Genomic DNA, 19,020 nt, shown 5'->3' on the forward strand with positions numbered 1-19,020 from the left:
GTCCCCTAACCCATTTCATAGGTGGCCATACAACAGTTGCAACAAATAAATTAAAATGCAAAGTCACAATTCCAACACAAACCATTTCTTCTGAATTTTGCCATTCACGTTTTAGACGATAATACCTTGAAACCAGAACTATTACTCTGAGAACAATGAGTATGTTTACATGCACACTAATAATTCGATATCAAACTGATTTATGACAGTAGACAGATTATACAATAGTCATGTAACCACCTTACTCTGCTTATCTTAATCGGTGTAAGGTAAAAATAAAAGTAAGCATATGCCGATAAAAAACAAAAAAAGGTTTTCTGAGCAATCTTTCCATTTATTAGGACATGTAAACACCTTAAACGGCGTTCCAGGGGTGTGTTTGATATGCACATTTTCTAACACCAGCCAAGCGAGCCTCCCTCTTCAGCACAAGTGAAGTGAGTTCGGAGCTACTGAATGTATGCGTAGTAGAAGTAGTTTTCAAATACACACTTTAAATGTCCAAACTCAGAATCAAATATTCTTACTAGAACATTTATTTTGATTGCCGATTTTCTTTTCATATGTGTCCATGTAAACAGGATTATTAGGGAAATCGTTCCTCTTGCAAAGCATGTAAACGTTTTAATTGAACTATTATATTAATCTGACTATCCACAATAATCGCATTATTGTGTGCATGTAAGCCACACTCAATGAGAGCAACTCTTTTTCACACCCTGCATTAACTCATTTCTTAGATGACTAGAATAAAATACAGTAGTCTGGTAAATGTATTGTATGAAATTAAAGTACAACATTGTAGTACCGCATCAATACGCACACAGTGTTGTGTCTTGATGGGCAAACAAGCACACTGGTCCACGAGTCTTTCTCTCAGAGTCTTTTCCTTTTTTCCATTGATTTTGTCATTCAGGTCCTGATGTTCTCTATTGGTTCTTCAAACGACCAATGAGGCTTTATTTTTACCTCCCTGTGAACAAGAAGCATAACAACACACAATAAGATGATTTTATATTAATTGTGAACCTTATTGTCATCATTGTCATGATCAGTAATAGCCAAAACAATATGAATTATTATTGTCATCGTCAACATCCTCATCCTGATCAACTGTACGAAAAGCAATGGTTGAAACTAGGTTCTTCATAATAGGGAGAACCTTAGAATGGGAGTTTTCCCCAATATTATATAAAAAAAATCTCTGCTTTTTGCCCCCAAAAATATTAGACAAATCAGGGGACATTTCAATGTGAACCAGCAGAGGGAAAAGGGGAAGGAGAGATTTTGTCTTTTTGACATGCTCAACAGACATCAGAGATAACTGCTGAAAAACAGCCATTTTACTGCTATAGACACCAAAAATGACAGGCAATTTAGAAAAACTGTGAATTAAACTAGAAGATAATGATTGCCTATTTGGGTTCTTCTCAACTTGAAATAAAGACAAGTAAAACACAGCAATTTCTTATGGAGCCAAAGTCCTAGCCTGGTACCAGATCTGTTTGTGCTCTTGCAAGACAGACCATAGGAGTCGGCAAGGCAACACAAACATATCTGGGACCAGGCTAATCCCTGCATTCTATAGACTAATTATATTAAGTCAAACGGGTTGTGGATCTACAGCATAGGTGGCCATTCTTATCCGCAGTGAGCCTGTGTAGGTGCAGGCTTTTGTGCCAACCAAGCCATAACAAACCCGATTTTTAAAAGTCTTGACAGAAGACTATGATTTGCTGATCATTGCTATCGGGTGTCTTACTGCTTGGTAGGGATGGGTTGTTGGTGAAAGAACAGATCTTTTTAGTGAACCTCAAGAACCGAATTGCATCTGTAAAAAGAGCCGCTCATTTGGCTCTCCTGAGTAAAGACTTGCTAAAGTGCCAAATTTAAGTATTTTTACATATCCCTCTATGCACCCGCTGTGACTTTTAGGAAGATTTTAACCCACTTAACCCCAAAATGTCACCATCATTGTGAAGCCCTAGTTGTTTTGTTGCTTTTACAAAGTCATTTCTGTAGATGATTATTGATTTCATGTGATTTTAATTTACGTCTGTTCCTCATTTTAAAGTCAACCCTGTTACGTGAACTGAACTCTCATTTTAATATAGTGAAACTATTCCTTTTTCAATATTTATTTTCTAAAGAAATAGACAGTGTAAAAGCAGGTGAGCTGCTTCTATTCTTTTTGGACATTTTTCTGGTGTTTTGTGGTGGAAAACTGAGCGGGTCGAGCATAACACGTTAACCATAGATACCGTAGACAGGCTAGACATTTTTTGAACAATGTGTGTTTTTTTTATAGCTTGCATTCAATTGCCCCCCCCTGTTTCACACAGTAAGCTTCCATTCCCCCATCAGACAGGGATATATGGCTGATTTTAAAATGAAATCGTCAACCCTGTAGTAAACGTTTTTTTTTCACCTCTTGAGATGGAAACATTTTATATTAAGTTGAACATGTGCTCTTTATGACAGAATGTAAAAAAAAAAGTGAAATGTACATGTATTTAAATCTGCACCAAGTTTACTCTTCTCAAAAGGCACTGAATTGGTGGAAGGATCCTACTATTGCTTTATGAGCTCCAGACAATGATTATCTGGAGGTAAGTTGTAAAAACATTCCCTAAAGATGCTGATTCCTGAGTCACTGCAGGAACAATAGGTCGTCGGGGAAAAAGCCTCATTCTGGTCCACGCTCAATTTTTGGAATGTTAAATTTTTTTGCTATGAAATGTGCTATTTTTTTTTTTTTTTTTTCATCCAAATAGACGGCTCGTTTAGGTGAGCGGAGCCAAAAGATCTGGAATGCCCGTCGCTACCGCTTGGCTGGAACAAAAGCCTACACCAACAGGCCCTTACACTGACACTTATAATAAACACTTCTAATTAACTCGTTTAAATTGAACCAAACATGTCACCTGAGTGATAAACTGACCTCTCTCAATTGTCAATGTCTGATAAGTGGTTTTCTATCTGAAAAGAAGAAAAGAACAACACAGTAAGCAGTGATACTGTTTTAACCATTCAGGATTAGACTCACCCATTGTATAACAACACAGTGGTTTACTCATAATGCTGCTTAGGTATCATCCACATAACGCTCTGGGCAAAAGTAGTGCACTACATAGGGAATAGGGTGTCATTTGACCCCATTTAAGCCTTCAGATGTACGATGACAGACTAACCTCTAACTTGACATTTTTTTATTTTTTTATGTAGTTCTGTCCTTGAGCTGTTCTTGTCTAATGATGTTCTGTATTCTGTCGTTCTGTATTATGTTTCATGTTTTGTGTGGAACCCCAGGAAGAGTAGCTGCTGCTTTTGCAACAGCTAATGGGGGGGGTCCTAATAAAATAACAAAAATACCCCTTGGCCTCCTCACCATATCGTTAGTGCCTTCATCGTCAAAGACATCCTCGTTGGCTTCGTCTGTCATCTCTCCCGCCTCCACGTCTCCGGGGGGGTCCGCGGTCTTGGCACGGAGACACTTATACACTCCTCCCTGTTTCCTCTGGGCTGCTGGGGGAAGGGGGGGATGAGAGAGAGAGGATGAGGTCAGGTTAGAGGTTAGTCTGACACTCACACAACAGGACACACACAGTCTGAACACACACAGTCTGAACACTCTTACCTGCCTCTGTGCGATGCTGTCTCTCAATCCTCTCCAGACGCCCCAGTAGAGAGTCGATCTTGGTCTTAATCTGGGACAGCTCTTGTTTGATGGTTACCAACTGGTCGGTCTTTACTGGGAATATACAAAAACAGAGACAAATGATGTTTCTTGAAAAGAATATGCTTCTTAACTATGACTTCACCAAAACAGTTCTGTCAAAGAGTAGGAGACAGAGCAGTGCAGAAGGGGGAGAGAGATAGGGGTGAGAACGGAGGGAGAGGGGAGGACAGAGATAGGGGTGAGAACGGAGGGAGAGGGGAGGACAGAGAAAGGAGAGGGGGAGGACAGCGGAGCCGAAGACAGAGATAGGACAGAGAGAGGGGAGGATAGAGGGAAAAAGAGTAGGACAGAGGCAGGCAGAGTGACTAGAGTATTAGACATACACATAGGTCCTGCAGCTGAAGACCCAGAAGTGAGAGGTAGAGGCGAGGACGGAGGAAGAGGTCTGGAAGAAGAAAAGGAGTCAGAGCAGGTCCTGACCGGCAAGGAAGATTTGATTCGCCGCAGGGACGGGACCACGACACGAGATCGTTTGGCAGGTATCGGCGATCGGATGGGGGGTTCCACCACGCGTCCATGATACTCAAATAACCTGGGGAGACGAGGCAAAAGTTTTAAGAAGTAGTTAAATAGGTAAAGCGGAGTACATTGTTTTCCAAAGAAAATACTAGAATAGAACAGAGCAGAATGATTTGCATACCTGCTGTAGAAATCCTCTCTGTAATAGTCGTAGTCAAACTCATAGCCACTGTAAAGACAGAAATAGAGAAGTACATGCAATAAGCCACTGACAAAACAAAAGGGATGTTGATCAGTCCCTGGTATGGTTGGGTGACACTGATTTTGTCCCTACTCAAGGGCTAGTATTAATGAAAGTGGGTTTTAGTGAAAGTGGTTTTATAAATGTAAGTGGGTTTTTAGTGTAAGTGGTTTATTAATGTAAGTGGTTTTAATGAAAGTGGTTCTTCCAAGAAGGAAGTGGCCATAGCTTGTCACTCTCTGGCACAAAAAAAAAGGTTTGAGAAACGCTCCTTTAGCCAACTCTATTTATAGAGTAGTACAGAGTGTTTCTATGGTTGTGTCCTGCTCACAGAATGACAATCTATTTCTATGGCCATGCTTATGACCCTGACCTGTAGAGAGAGGAGAGGGGCCTCTTGGAGCCCACCACCTTTGGCCTGTAGGGTCTCGGTTCTCCTGCCATGTTGATGTCTGGAACATAAACACAGCAGCTTCAGGATCACTGTCTGAACACTTCACACAGACCACACACAAACTTTTAGAATCCATGGCCAACTGTCAGCTAGCTAATAACTTTAACTTCTCGCTCTATTCTTAATGTGCACCAGTCTGGCTGTAGACCTTCGACATAAAGCCGTTTCAGCAGCTGCGCTTGTTTTAGATGATGTGTTAAATTGCTTAGATGATTAAAAATCATTGTGGTGCCCTATTTATAGATCTTTCTAAGGTCTTTCACACTGTTAAACACTCATTCAAAGGTTGACTGAAATCAGGCTTATTGCAAGTGGTCAGACAGGACAGACACAATGTGTGATTTTTTTGATGGTGTCAAGTCTAAGACCTGTAGCTAGCTAGCTAAACAATAAACCATAATCCCAACTCATGACGTTACTACCCTGCATGAATCTGCAGGTAGCTAACCAACCAGGTTCAATGTTAGTTAGTTAACATTAGGCTATAACTAGCATAGCAAATGGTTCTGAGATATGAATAATATTACTATACTACACAGATCATACAGCTAGCTGACCTAACAGCAGTCAAGCACCCAAACTAACTGGCTAACGTTGGCTAGCTTGCTAGCTACTTCCAGACAAATGAGAGAACAGCTCACTGACCATTTTACTCGCCCTATTGAAATGGATACTTGCATAGTGGATTATTTTGTTACGACGTGTAGCTAGCTAGCTAAACAATGAACCATTATCACAATTTATGACGTTTCTACCCTGCATGAATCTGCAGGTAGCTAACCAACTAGATTCAATGTTAGCTAACCAACCAGCTATAACTAGCAAAGCAAATGGCTCTGAGATATGAATAATGAGCTAGCTAACAGTACACTTTAACTTGAAATGAAAAAGTCAAAATTAGAAACGTGTAATATCTGAAAATGTCAGGAGGAATATTGAACCATTCATCTTTACAAAACTGTTTCAGTTCAGCAATATTCTTGGGATGTCTGGTGTGAACCGCTCTTTTGAAGTCAAGCCACAGCATCTCAATCGGGTTGAGGCCAGGAATCTAACTGGGCCACTCCAGAAGGCGTATTTTTTTCTTCTGTTGAAGCCATTCTGTTGATTTACTTCTGTGTTTTGGGTCGTTGTCCTGTTGCATCACCAAACTTCTGTTGAGCTTCAATTGGCGGACAGATAGCCGTACATTCTCCGGCAAAATGTCATAATAAACTTGGGAATTCATTTTTCCATCGATGATACAAGCAAAGCAGCCCCAAACCATGATGCTCTCTCCACCATACTTTACAGTTGGGATGAGGTGTTGATGTTGGTGTGCTTGTGCCTTTTTTAATGTTTTGTCCAAACAACTCAACTTTAGTTTAATCTGTTCACCTAATATTTAGCCAGTAGCGCTGTGGAACATCCAAGTGCTCTTTTGCAAACTTCAGGCGTGCTGTAATGTTTTTTTGGACAGCAGTGGGTTCTTCCATGGTGTCCTCCCCATGAACACCATTTTGGTTTAGTGTTTTACATATCGTAGCCTCGTCAACATAGTTGTTAGCATGTTCCAGAGATTTAGCTGACACTGGGATTCTTCTTCACCCGATTGAGCATTCTGTGCTGTGCTCTTGCAGTCATCTTTGCAGGACGGCCACTCCCAGGGAGAGTAGCAACAGTGCTGAACTTTCTCCATTTATATACAATGTGTCTTACCGTGGACTGATGAACATCAAGGCTTTTAGAGATACATTTGTAACCCTTTCCAGCTTTATGCAAGTCAGCAATTAATCTCAGGTCTTCTGAGATCTCTTTTGTTTCGAGCCATGGTTCACATCAGGTAATGCTTCTTGTGAATAGCAAATTGTGAGTTTTGTAGCAAATTGGAGATGTTGTTTAGAGTTGCCCTGCCCTATAAAAAAACTCACAATCTCATCTCATTGATTGGACTCCAAGTTAGCTGACTCCTGACTCCAGTTATCTTTTGGAGAATTCATTAGCCGAGGACAGGTATTCCCAAACTGGGGTACGGAAAATAAAAATGTGATTCACATTTTCAAACAGTCTATTTATATTTTCCAACGGGGCTATTCATTTGGGTGAGTTTTTTTTATTTTTATAAATATCAGGGTTTTTGGATTAACAAGGATTTAATGTTTAAAAAACACTTTCTTTTTCAGAAATAGATCTTGCCTCTCCCGAAACAGCAGCAAGCAGATTGTACAGTCAACTTCCCTGCCAGTTCTTGACTATGGTGACTCAATTTACCAGAATGCAGCAGCCATTTCTCCTAAACCTTTGGATGCCGTCTACCATAGCGCCCTTCGCTTTATCACTAGGTGACAGTTTTAATACTCATCACTGCGTCCTGTATCAAAAGGTTGGCTGGTCCTCATTAAAGTCCCATAGATCTCTTGATTTCTCCCTTTTTGTTTACAAAGCCCGACTACACACTCTTCACGACTTACCTAACTTCCTTATTGAAGTATAAAGACATGAGCTACCAAACCAGTTCACAGGGTTAGTTAACTTCCTCGCGTCTCCACTGAATTAGGTAAATCCGCAATTAAGTTTTAATGCGCCTCACTGCTGGAACAATTTGCAGAACTCATTACAATTGGATGATCTGGTGCCTCTCTGGCAGTTTAGGGTGTTGATTGAAGACCTAGCAGCTGAGGAATGTAACTGTTTTGTATCGATTGCTGTTTTGTTGTACATTGTATTGGTTGTCGTATTGTTGTGATCAGGGCACCCTTTTGGAATGACACCCTGGTCTCAATGGGTTTTTCCCTGAATAAATACAGAGTAGTACAACAGATAAGGAAACATCTGCACACACACACTGACAGCACTGACTCACAGCTCATCCCCTGTCCCATTCAGAGTGGCAGAACACTGGTCGGGGAGTGAGATGATATCAGTGTTGAAGCATCTGTCTGTCTGCTCAATCCTATGAGCCCTGAGGGTCTCTCAAGGTAATAGGACAGACAGGCACAAGCATGCACACACACACACACACAGCTACATCACAGAGACAGCTACAGTAGATCACACAGTGCCTTTCTTACATTCATACTTTGTGAGGGTCTTGATGAACAACTCATCCATAACATAAAAGACACAGCTGGACTCCTGCTGAGGTCACTAATGATAGAGTGGCACTCAACAGAGTACGTTCTCCCCTGGACTCCTGTTGAGGTCACTAATGATAGTGGCACTCAACAGAGTACGCTCTCCCCTGGAATCCTGCTGAGGTCACTAATGATAAGAGTGGGACTCTTAAGTGAACACTGTGCCGTTCATCCAGGGAACACACAGTACTGTGATTGATGTCAGTCATTATACTAATCATATAATTGTGTGCTTTGGGGTTGTGTAAGAGAGTGTGTGCATATGGTGAGAGACAGAGTGTGTGTGTGAGAGAGTACATGTGGGTGTGTGTGTGTGCGCAAGACAAGGTACACACATGAATAATGTGTTGCTAAGCAATGGCCACGACTTAAGAACCTGCATATAAATACAATTTGAACTCTGACCTTTTACAATGTTCTATTTTGGCTAAAAGGATATCAAAGGACATCTGAAGTGCCAAACCATCCCCATTTAGCAGAATGTACAGCATTAGCATTGCTACATCAGCTTGTACTCTCTTCAAACCATCCTTATCCCTGTCCACAGGCCTTAATGGAGGGAACAGCCTGTGTTTTAGAGACCATCAAAGCTGCTGCTGAGAGCTCTCACAGTCACTTGGTCTATGCCTCCCTTTTAGGAAACTACAGTATGGTAACTCTATTGGACTCGCTACGTGCTCTTGCCTACGTACAATAAAGTATAGTTGAGTGAGTGAACAGCAGATTGTGTTCATGATAGAGTTTTTTTTTAGTTTTGATGTGCCTTGAATTTGAATGAGTGTAAGAGACCTCTCATGTCGTTGGTAACAGATACCATCAGATAACTGCTTTTAAAGTCTGGATGTCTGGGAGAGCCAGGTATGAGTTATCTTTGTTTAAGGGCATGGCTGATATCTATGCTTCAGTATATGGCTTTATCATGCAGGAGACTGGCAAAACGGAGCTTCTTTTTTTTGTGATCAAATGTTTTTATTGTTTTACTATTTGATATTCTACAAGTGTATCTATCGGCGCTCCCTACCAGTCTATTCTCCATATAGCTAATAGGGATGAGCAAACTTGTTTTTCCACAGACAAACTTGGCACAGGGGTTCGGCACCTCATACCTGCCAGAAAGAGCCTCTCCTACACTCTTAGAAAAAAAGGGTTCCGAAAGGGTTCTTCAACAGAAGAACACTTTTTGGTTCCAGGTACAAACCTTTTTTAGTTCCAGGTAGAACCCTGTGTGGAAAGGGTTCTACTTAGAACCGAATGGGTTCTACCTGGAACCAACAAGGTTCTCCAATGAAGACCGCGAAGATCCAATTTAGTTTCTAAAAAGCACTTTTTTTCTTATGAATGTATAGCCCCCCTAATGCTGAGCCAAGACAGGCCGTGATTTAATCCAAGGCACGTTGTAGAGCATTGCACTAGATAGCCAACGATGCGCATTTTACCCGATGTTTGCGGAGATCGCATTCCCAATAAACGCTGTGCATGCCGGCTGAAGTGTAAATCACCTTTAAAGGTCAAATGCTATGTGTTTGTCGATAACATGCCTTGGATTGAATAGATAAAATAACTTTGACTTCAAGCTATGGCTTCTTTTCCTAGTATCCATACTAAATTAATGCTCATCTATGGATTTAGTGACCTATAGATACCAGGTCAAAAGGCCGCTGGCTTTGCACAATATAACTATAGAGTCAACACTGTAACTGCAATCCGATCGCCCTTTTTCGACAATGCACCATCAAAAGTTAATCTCCGATTGAGCTGACATATGCATCGTTTACTATGAATGCGGTCTTCACGAACGCAGGAATATTGCCTTTTAAAGCCGCATTGTCGACAGCGCTATACAGATTGAATCCCTGCCTTAGGCTGCCCACTACCTTGGCATTTTAAAGCATATTATGTAATTTCAACTCCAAAAAACACTAAACTTCAAAAATAATCCGCTCAATAGAACTCTCTATATACTATAACTGCAATTAGGCTTCCAAGTCATATGATGACATTCCAAAACACTCCTTACATCAGTGTTTCACAAACTAGTGGTCGCGACTCCACATGGGAAATTCAGATAAAATAAATATGTCGGTAACCTCCGGTAGCCGCTAGATGTGGTTGTAATAAACAGAGTGGTTTCTGTTTTCTTCCTACAAAATGTGGCTCGGTTTAAAGTTACAAAATATTATGACCTGATCACTGAAAGATAAGACTCTCAGGAACTCATGCATGTCTTCTGTTTCCCTCTACAATGCCCACAAGGACTCATTAGAACAGAGTGGACAAGACCAGGCACTAAATCAGACTGGGGGGGAAATATCATCGATGTTATTCTTTTCTACACAGAAACTCATACAACATTATTGCCTGATGATCTTCTGAACTTCCCAATACCTTTCTGATGCATAATTCCTTCAGATGGAAATACTGTCAGACTGATTTGTAACAGACTGTCATAGCCCCAATTTTAAAAAAAGTAAACATTGGCCGTTGATTACATCATTTTCTTTTACATGGATATCAAAATGAGATTACGGGTCAGAAAGGTTTGGGAACCCCTGCCTTACGTACATACACAATTCTTGTTATCATCTCATTTGCTATTACTGTTGACTTGCCTGTTGTCTCCACTTCAGTTCTCTTTTGGAATCAACTGCCTGAGGTAGTCACTTTAATGATGTAACCGAGTGACTGGGGCATGATGTAACTGAGTGACGATGTAACTGAGTGACTGGGGCAATACTCTGTCTGTCCACTTAGAGGAGGTCCATCCCTTTCATACTAGCCTTTAATGTGTTTTTCTGAGGTGTTTTTCTGAGGACTTTCTCATGGAGGAAGCAGGGAGCCAATCAATAAGTAATACGGTGAAGGTTTATGAGAGAGAGAGAGATGGAAGTCTGGGTTTTATTGTATTCTGCTCCTCTTCTTCCACCTGTTGCATCTGTCTCACCCTCATACACAACACACACATCTGTCTCACCCTCATACACAACACACACATCTTCATAGTGATTTGCTGTAGGGTTGGTTTGTAAAAAATATATATATATACTGTATATATATATATATAGAAGCCGAATGTGAGAAGCACAATGTGCAAATAATACTGTACATAATGTAATACTGTAAATACAATAATGATGTAATTAATACATCTTTACATAGAAACATGAATAACTACTCACATCTTTACATAGAAACATGAATAACTGCTCACATCTTTACATAGAAACATGAATAACTGCTCACATCTTTACATAGAAACATGAATAACTGCTCACATCTTTACATAGAAACATGAATAACTACTCACATCTTTACATAGAAACATGAATAACTACTCACATCTTTACATAGAAACATGAATAACTACTCACATCTTTGATTGCGGCGTCTGCCCTTATTATACATTGCCATCACGAACTGGAAACGGTTTCATGCAAGTAGAGATGCTCTATTCTAGTCGGAGTCCCAGAAATGAACTGCAGACAGTACTAGGCAGGACTCACAGTGCCTCCCTGGACTGTACCATGGCACAGCCGATCCGGGGGGGGGGGGGGGGATACAGCATCACACACACACAGTCTGAGTGGATTAATCAATGGACACATGACAATCAATATACACAATGTAATATGGGGAAAAATGCACCAAATTATTTTGTAATCTTCAACATACGGTAGAAATGCTACCAAAAATAATTTACTGAAACTTGTTACAGATGATGGAGTACTTTAATGAAAATGTTTTCATTTCAGTCTCCATCTCCACTAATCAAAGTTAATTGTAAGGATTTTTAAAATATTAATAATGTAAAATTAACAGCTGTACAGAAAGACTCATGTGAAGGCCAAATTACAGAGGAGGAACTTCCTGATGCAATTAAAGCCTAAAGTCTGGGAAAACTCCAGGGCTGGATGGCCTACCAGTTGAGGTATACCAATCCTTGTGTGATGTACTCAGAGGACCGTTATTAGCATGTTTTAACCACTCCTGTACAAATGGTAGATAATCAGATACTCGACAAGAAGTTCTGATTTTATTATTACTGAAACAGAACCCAAGTGGTAAATATAAAGATCCAGTCCATTAAAAAAATTGGAGGCCCCTTACACTTCAGTGTTGTAATGCAAAAATTCGAGCAAATTGCATAGCACACAGAATTAAAAAGGTATTGTCGTATATTATTCATCCTAATAAGACTGCTGTTTTACATGGACGATACATTGAGGATCATATAAGACTGGAAACAATAGAACACTATGACCAATCTGGGAAACCAGGCCTTAAATTCATAGCTGACTTTGAAAAGGCTTTTGATAAAGTATGACTGGAATTGACATATAATATTTACATTTTGGAGAATCTCTTATACAATGGGTTAAAGTTGTGTATAGTAACCCTAGGTGTAAAATAGTAAATAATGGCTACTTCTCAGCCCAACTAACCGGTGCCTGTATAGAGCCTCGCTACTCTTATAGCCAAGCTACTGTTATTTTTCACTGTCTTTTTACTGTTGTTTTTATTTCTTTAGTTACCTATTGTTCACCTAATACCTTTTAGAAATTGCACTGTTGGTTAGTAAGCATTTCACTGTAAGGTCTACACCTGTTGTATTTGGCGCACGTGACAAATAAACATTGATTTGATTTGAAAGTATTAAACAAGGTTGTTCACTATCGGCATATCTATTAATTATGGCCAATAAAATCAGATATAACAATAATATCAAGGGGCTGGAAATCCAGGGCATAAAAACAAAGGTGATGATTTAATGTTTTCTTTTAAATCCATAATTTGGATCCCTCCACAGCCTCATAGAGGATCTAGATACTTTTTCTAACCTCTCTGGATTTCAACCAAATTATGATAAATGTACTGTATTACGTATTTGATCACAAGAAAATCCAACCTTTACATTACCGTATAGTTTACCATTAAAATGGTCTGACGGTCAAGTGGACGTACTCTGTGTTAATATCCCAAAACAAAGAAATTATCTCACTACAATACAATTTAATAGCAAGTTAGCAAAAATAGATAAGATCTTGCATGGAAAGGAAAATACCTGTCTATTTGTGGAAAAATCACCATGATTTAACTCTTTAGTCATATCCCAGTTTACCTATTTGCTTATGGCCTTGCCTACACTTAGCAACTTGTTTTATTCAATTATATGAGCATTTTTCCATTTTATTTGGAATGGCAAGCCAGACAAAGTTAAACGGGCCTATTTATATAATGAATATGAATGTGGAAGGCAGCAATGATTAAATATTAAAGCATTAGATCTCTCACTAAAGGCTTCAGTCATACAAAAGTTATACTTAAATCCAAACTGGTTCTCTAGCAGATTAGTAAGAATGTCTCACCCCATGTTCAAGAATGGCCTTTTTCCCTTTATTCAGATTACAACCTCTCACTTTCGGTTATTTGAAAATGAAATAATGTCCAAAATATCGCTTAAAAAAAAAACAAGCCTAGAAAGTTGGTTGCAATTTTTGTTTAATCTACCAGAAAAGACCGAACAAATATTATCGTTAGACTCAAATATACGAATTGTTAAAAAACACATTTTTGAAGATTATTTTTTTAACCAGTATAATCTTTGTAAATAATATCATAAATAGGATTGGTGGAGATATGTCATACATGCAGCTAACAAAAATATAAACAAAAGATTAAACAGCAAAGCTGTCATCGAGGCAAAGGGTATTCTCTGCATCAGAGGTAATTCCAGGTGACTACCTCATGAAGCTGGTTGAGAGAATGCCAAGAGTGTGCAAAGCTGTTGTCAAGGCAAAGGGTGGCTACTTTGAAGAATCTCAAATATAAAATATATTTTGATTTGTTTAACACTTTTTTGGTTACCACATGATTCCATATGTGTTATTTCATAGTTTTGACGTCTTCACTATTATTCTACAATGTAGAAAATAGTAAAAATAAAGAAAAACCATAGAATGAGTAGGTGTATCCAAACTTTTGACTGGTACTGTGTGTATGTGGACGTCCCTTCAAATTAGTGGATGGATTCTGGTATTTCAGCCAGACCCGTTGCTGATAGTGTATGAAATCTCCAAAGATAAACATTGGCAGTAGAATGGCCTTACTGAAGAGCTCAGTGACTTTCAACATGGCACCGTCATAGGTCACCTCCTCAAATTTCTTCCCTGCTAGAGCTGCAAGTGCTGTTATTGTGAAGTGGAAACGTTTAGGAGCAACAATGGCTCAGCCGCGAAGTGGTAGGCCACACAAGCTCACAGAATGGGACTGCCGAGTGCTGATGCATGTACCACGTAAAAATTGTCTGTCCTCAGTTGCAACACTCACTACCGAGTTACAAACTGCCTCTGGAAGCAACGTCACCACAAGAAACGTTCGTCGGGAGCTTCATGAAATGGGTTTCCATGGCCGCACACAAGTCTAAGATCACCATGCGCAATGCCAAACATTGGCTGGAGTGGTGTAAAACTCGCCACCATTGGACTCTGGAGCAGTGGAAACGCGTTCTCTGGAGTGATTAATCACGCTTCACCATCTGGCAGTCCGACGGACGAATCTGGGTTTGGCAGATGCCAGGAGAATGCTACCTGCCCGAATACATAGTGCCAACTGTAAAGTTTGGTGGAGGAAGAAAAATTGTCTGGGGTTGTTTTTCATTGTCCGGGCTTGGCCCCTTAGTTCCAGTGAAGGGAAATCTTAACGCTACAGCATACAATGACATTCTAGACGATTCTGTGTTTCCAACTTTGTGGCAACAGTTTGGGGAAGGCCCTTTCCTGTTTCAGGATCACAATGCCCTCGTGCACACAGCGAGGTCCATACAGAAATGGTTTGTTGAGATCGGTGTGGAAGAACTTGACTGGCTTGCACAGAGCCCCTGACCTCAACCCCATCGAACACCTTTGGGATGAATTCAAACGGCAACTTTGAGCCAAGCCTGATCGCCCAAAATCAGTGCCCGACCTCACTAAGTCCCTGCAGCAATGTTCCATCATCTAGTGGAAAGCCTTCCTAGATGAGTGCAGGCTGTTACAGCAGCAAAGGGGGACCAACTCCATGTTTAATGCCTTTGATTTTGGAATGAGATGTTCGACAAGCAGGTGTCCACATACTTTTGGTAATGTAATGTATATATTTACAAAGAATATATATGGTTGATTGCAAATTATGCAGACAATTACAATCTATCTGCAATATCAAAGCTGATCTATCTATCCTCCCAAAAAACAAACAAAACATACATAAAAATAACAGTAGTCCTCTAAAACACACATGAATAGGGTCAGTCTGTACCTAAACACTACTACATCTTATTGAGAAAGCTGATAGCAGCATGCATGAAGGAGAGTTGTGACCTGCGCTCTGTAGAGAAGAAAAATAAATGAATCAAACAAGGGATGCTGGGAGTCCCTCAGAATGGATTGTGCCTTGTGAATGACTCATCTGATACAAGTGAAAGGTTTGTACCAATGATCCTGCTACCTAGTTTCACAATGTTACCCAGCCTGTTCTTAATCTTTAGGTTTAGATTACTGAACCAGCAGATCATGTTGAATGTTAAAATGGACTCAATGAATGATCTGTAGAAAATTGTCTTATTCACTCTGAGACGGCAGAGATTCCTCAGGAAGTACAAGCACCAATTTCCCTTTGCGCACATTGCATCCACATTGACCTAAAATTAGTTTGCTGTCAAGGAAAGTGCCAAAATATTTGTACTGATCAATGGTCTCCACTGGCTCCCCATTGATCAGAGTCCTCATTGGTGTCAGTGAGCTCCAATAGCCATATGCTTGGTAGAAGTCAATAGCCATATGCTTGGTTTTCTTAACATTCAGTTCCAAGTAGGAGTGGCCACACCATCCAACAAAGGTCTTCAATAGAAGGTCACATGTCTGTAGTTGTCTAGAGCTCTCAAGACCCAGTTTCAGACCAAGATTAGACCTCTTGAAACCGGCTATACCCAAACCACACCTCCGGAGACTCATTGTACCCAGTGTATTGAGACCATCTTTTGAATGACTGTCAAATGTTGCAAACGATTCAAATCCATGCTCATTTCACCATCACACAGGAAGAACAATGAAGCCGGGTGAAAATAGAGGCCTCTGTCTCTCCTGGATGACATCTTTATCGTCTGACCTTTTCTTCCACACAAGAAAAGAGGCTCATCATTACTAACTTGTCTCTTTCAATAGCCCACTGACTTTACACCAGTCAATTTGTATTCTCTTGAAGTAGTATAACTTTTCAGTTAGACTGTCCTGGCATTCATGTAGCATTGAACAAAAAATAAATTCCCCCCTAGACCGAGACATTTCTAATCTTTCTCTATACAATTTAAAGCTGCAATATGTCACTTTTTTGGCCGACCCAACCAAATTCCCATAGCAATGTGACTTATAGATCTGTAATTATCATGGAAAGCAAGTCTAAGAAGCAGAAGATCTGTTCTATATGTGTGATTTCTATGCTTCCCGTTTTTAAGTTTTGTTTTTGAATCTTTTACTTTTGGTTTTGTACACCAGCTGAAAATACAATATTTTTTGTTATGGAAAATATGTTTCACAATGGTTTAGATGCTAGAATGATTCTTATACACTATACTTGCTTGTTTTGACAAATAAACGGAAATTAGGCAAACTATCAGAATTTTTGCAACCAGGAAATGTTGGAGTGATTTCTGCATAGTGCATCTTTTAAGAGAGGATAACTATAAATATTATCAGATGAATTATAATACTAATACAGAAGATTGGCGAAACCACTATATTCACAACATGAGATTCTGTTTAGTTACAGTTAAAGATGGTCCCCAATGGGGGAAATAGCTGTCTGCCCCATCCATGGCCGTTGCTATTGTTTTGTTGAAGAGTTGGAGGTGAGGCGCGTCGCACAACGTGATAAAATAATTTGCAGTATATATTCTGCTGTTCTATCGTGAGGGCAGTGATGTCCGAGGGGAAAAACTGTTAGTTGTTTGCAGAAAAGTATTTGTTGTTGTAATATCGCAAACGGGCGTGGTAGTTCAACCAATTTAAGGATTCCCGCTTTAAAGTACAAATATCTGATATCACGATGTGTTCTCAGGAAAGATAACGTGAAGCTGTTGAATCTTAATAAGATGTGCTTCACAACTGAGACAAGTGCTGTGGTAGCCTCCATAACTACTCCGCTACCACCACCTAGTGTTCACATTAGGAAAGTGCAGTCCACTCACGTAAATAGTAACTGTAGCCTGGTTTCAGACCTGTTTGTGCTGTATAACTTATATGGCAAGACAGCACAAAAATATCTGGGACCAGGCTAGTATAACTGTATTACTACTGCTAAAATCAGTAATATTACAAATCAATCACCCATGTCAGAGTGGACTGACATGTAGAGATAGATAATACATTATCCTCCTATTGATTTGAAACTACTTGTTTAAATTACAATTCAAGAAAATGTATATTATCCAGAATAAGAACGATCAACTTGATCATACGGATGCAGAGAACTATTTAAGTAACATTTTCATGGATACATATGCAAGGGTTGGAAGAATATGTATACAATTATGATATTTTCTCTAGTCTGGTTCAAGATAACACAATGCTATAAATTACTGCCAAACCTGCATAAGTCACTGGAAATATACAAACCTCAATCAGGACAATACACTTGAAATGCATACTAACCTACACCCAAACAAAACACAATAATCAATGCACAGTCCTGTACTGTAGTTATAATAACAGAAACAACAGAGCTCTCCTCTCCTGTCAGAATGGCACACGGTAAGCAGAAAACCTCTGGGTTTCAGAAATAAATGACTAAAACCAAAGACCATCTTACCTCATACTCCAATCAGACCAGGGTTCAAATAGTAGGTTTTCTTTTAACACTGGAAGTGAGTTGTTTTGATTAAATAGGAATTTAGAATTCAAATATCTCTGCCATTTTAAAAGGCATGCCGCCCTCTGTCCTTGACTTTTCCTAAATAAGTATATTTAACATATTTAATTACGTATATATATATATATTTTTTATTTTTATTTTTTTTTTTTTTTATTCCCTTTTCTCCCCAATTTTCGTGGTATCCAATCGCTAGTAATTACTATCTTGTCTCATCGCTACAACTCCCGTACGGGCTCGGGAGAGACGAAGGTCGAAAGTCATGCGTCCTCCGAAGCACAACCCAACCAAGCCGCACTGCTTCTTAACACAGCGCGCCTCCAACCCGGAAGCCAGCCGCACCAATGTGTCGGAGGAAACACCGTGCACCCGCCCCCCTCAGTTAGCGCGCACTGCGCCCGGCCCGCCACAGGAGTCGCTGGAGCGCGATGAGACAAGGATATCCCTACCGGCCAAACCCTCCCTAACCCGGACGACGCTAAGCCAATTGTGCGTCGCCCCACGGACCTCCCGGTCGCGGCCGGCTGCGACAGAGCCTGGGCGCGAACCCAGACTCTGGTGGCGCAGCATAGCACTGCGATGCAGTGCTCTAGACCACTGCGCCACCCGGGAGGCCCCTAATTACGTATATTTAACAAACATATGTTGTAAGAATTTTGATATCACAAACCGAATGTGTCATAAGCAGTTTTAAGAGGACATCATTTTTGCCAGAAAGTCATTGTTTGAAATCCTCCTACACCTACAGAGTCACATGCAGGTAAGATGTTGTTCTTTCTATATACACTGCTCAAAAAAATAAAGGGAACACTTAAACAACACAATGTAACTCCAAGTCAATCACACTTCTGTGAAATCAAACCGTCCACTTAGGAAGCAACACTGATTGACAATAAATTTCACATGCTGTTGTGCAAATGGAATAGACAAAAGGTGGAAATTATAGGCAATTAGCAAGACACCCCCAATAAAGGAGTGGTTCTGCAGGTGGTGACCACAGACCACTTCTCAGTTCCTATGCTTCCTGGCTGATGTTTTGGTCACTTTTGAATGCTGGCGGTGCTTTCACTCTAGTGGTAGCATGAGACGGAGTCTACAACCTGAGTCTACAACCTAC

At 40.1% G+C, this 19,020-nt stretch overlaps 1 protein-coding gene across 5 annotated transcripts in view; it reads right to left on the reverse strand.

Annotated features, from left to right (window-relative positions):
* Nucleotides 1–563: 563 nt before the first annotated feature.
* The window catches only part of LOC129823716 (RNA-binding Raly-like protein), a 59,615-nt gene continuing 41,158 nt past the window's right edge, over nucleotides 564–19,020 (reverse strand). For 4 of the 5 annotated variants that reach the window (XM_055882664.1, XM_055882663.1, XM_055882662.1 and 1 more), the window contains 7 exons: nucleotides 4,813–4,891; nucleotides 4,380–4,427; nucleotides 4,063–4,271; nucleotides 3,638–3,751; nucleotides 3,389–3,522; nucleotides 2,942–2,979; nucleotides 564–973 (listed from right to left, as the gene is read on the reverse strand). In XM_055882664.1, coding sequence (XP_055738639.1) covers nucleotides 2,947–2,979; nucleotides 3,389–3,522; nucleotides 3,638–3,751; nucleotides 4,063–4,271; nucleotides 4,380–4,427; nucleotides 4,813–4,891 — 617 coding nt within the window. In that variant the 3' untranslated portion in view covers nucleotides 564–973; nucleotides 2,942–2,946. Of the gene's footprint in view, nucleotides 974–2,924; nucleotides 2,980–3,388; nucleotides 3,523–3,637; nucleotides 3,752–4,062; nucleotides 4,272–4,379; nucleotides 4,428–4,812; nucleotides 4,892–19,020 lie in introns of all 5 variants that reach the window. The other variant, XM_055882661.1, reaches the window with a different exon arrangement.

Source organism: Salvelinus fontinalis, chromosome 26, assembly GCF_029448725.1.
Source record: "Salvelinus fontinalis isolate EN_2023a chromosome 26, ASM2944872v1, whole genome shotgun sequence".
NCBI lineage: Eukaryota > Metazoa > Chordata > Actinopteri > Salmoniformes > Salmonidae > Salvelinus > Salvelinus fontinalis.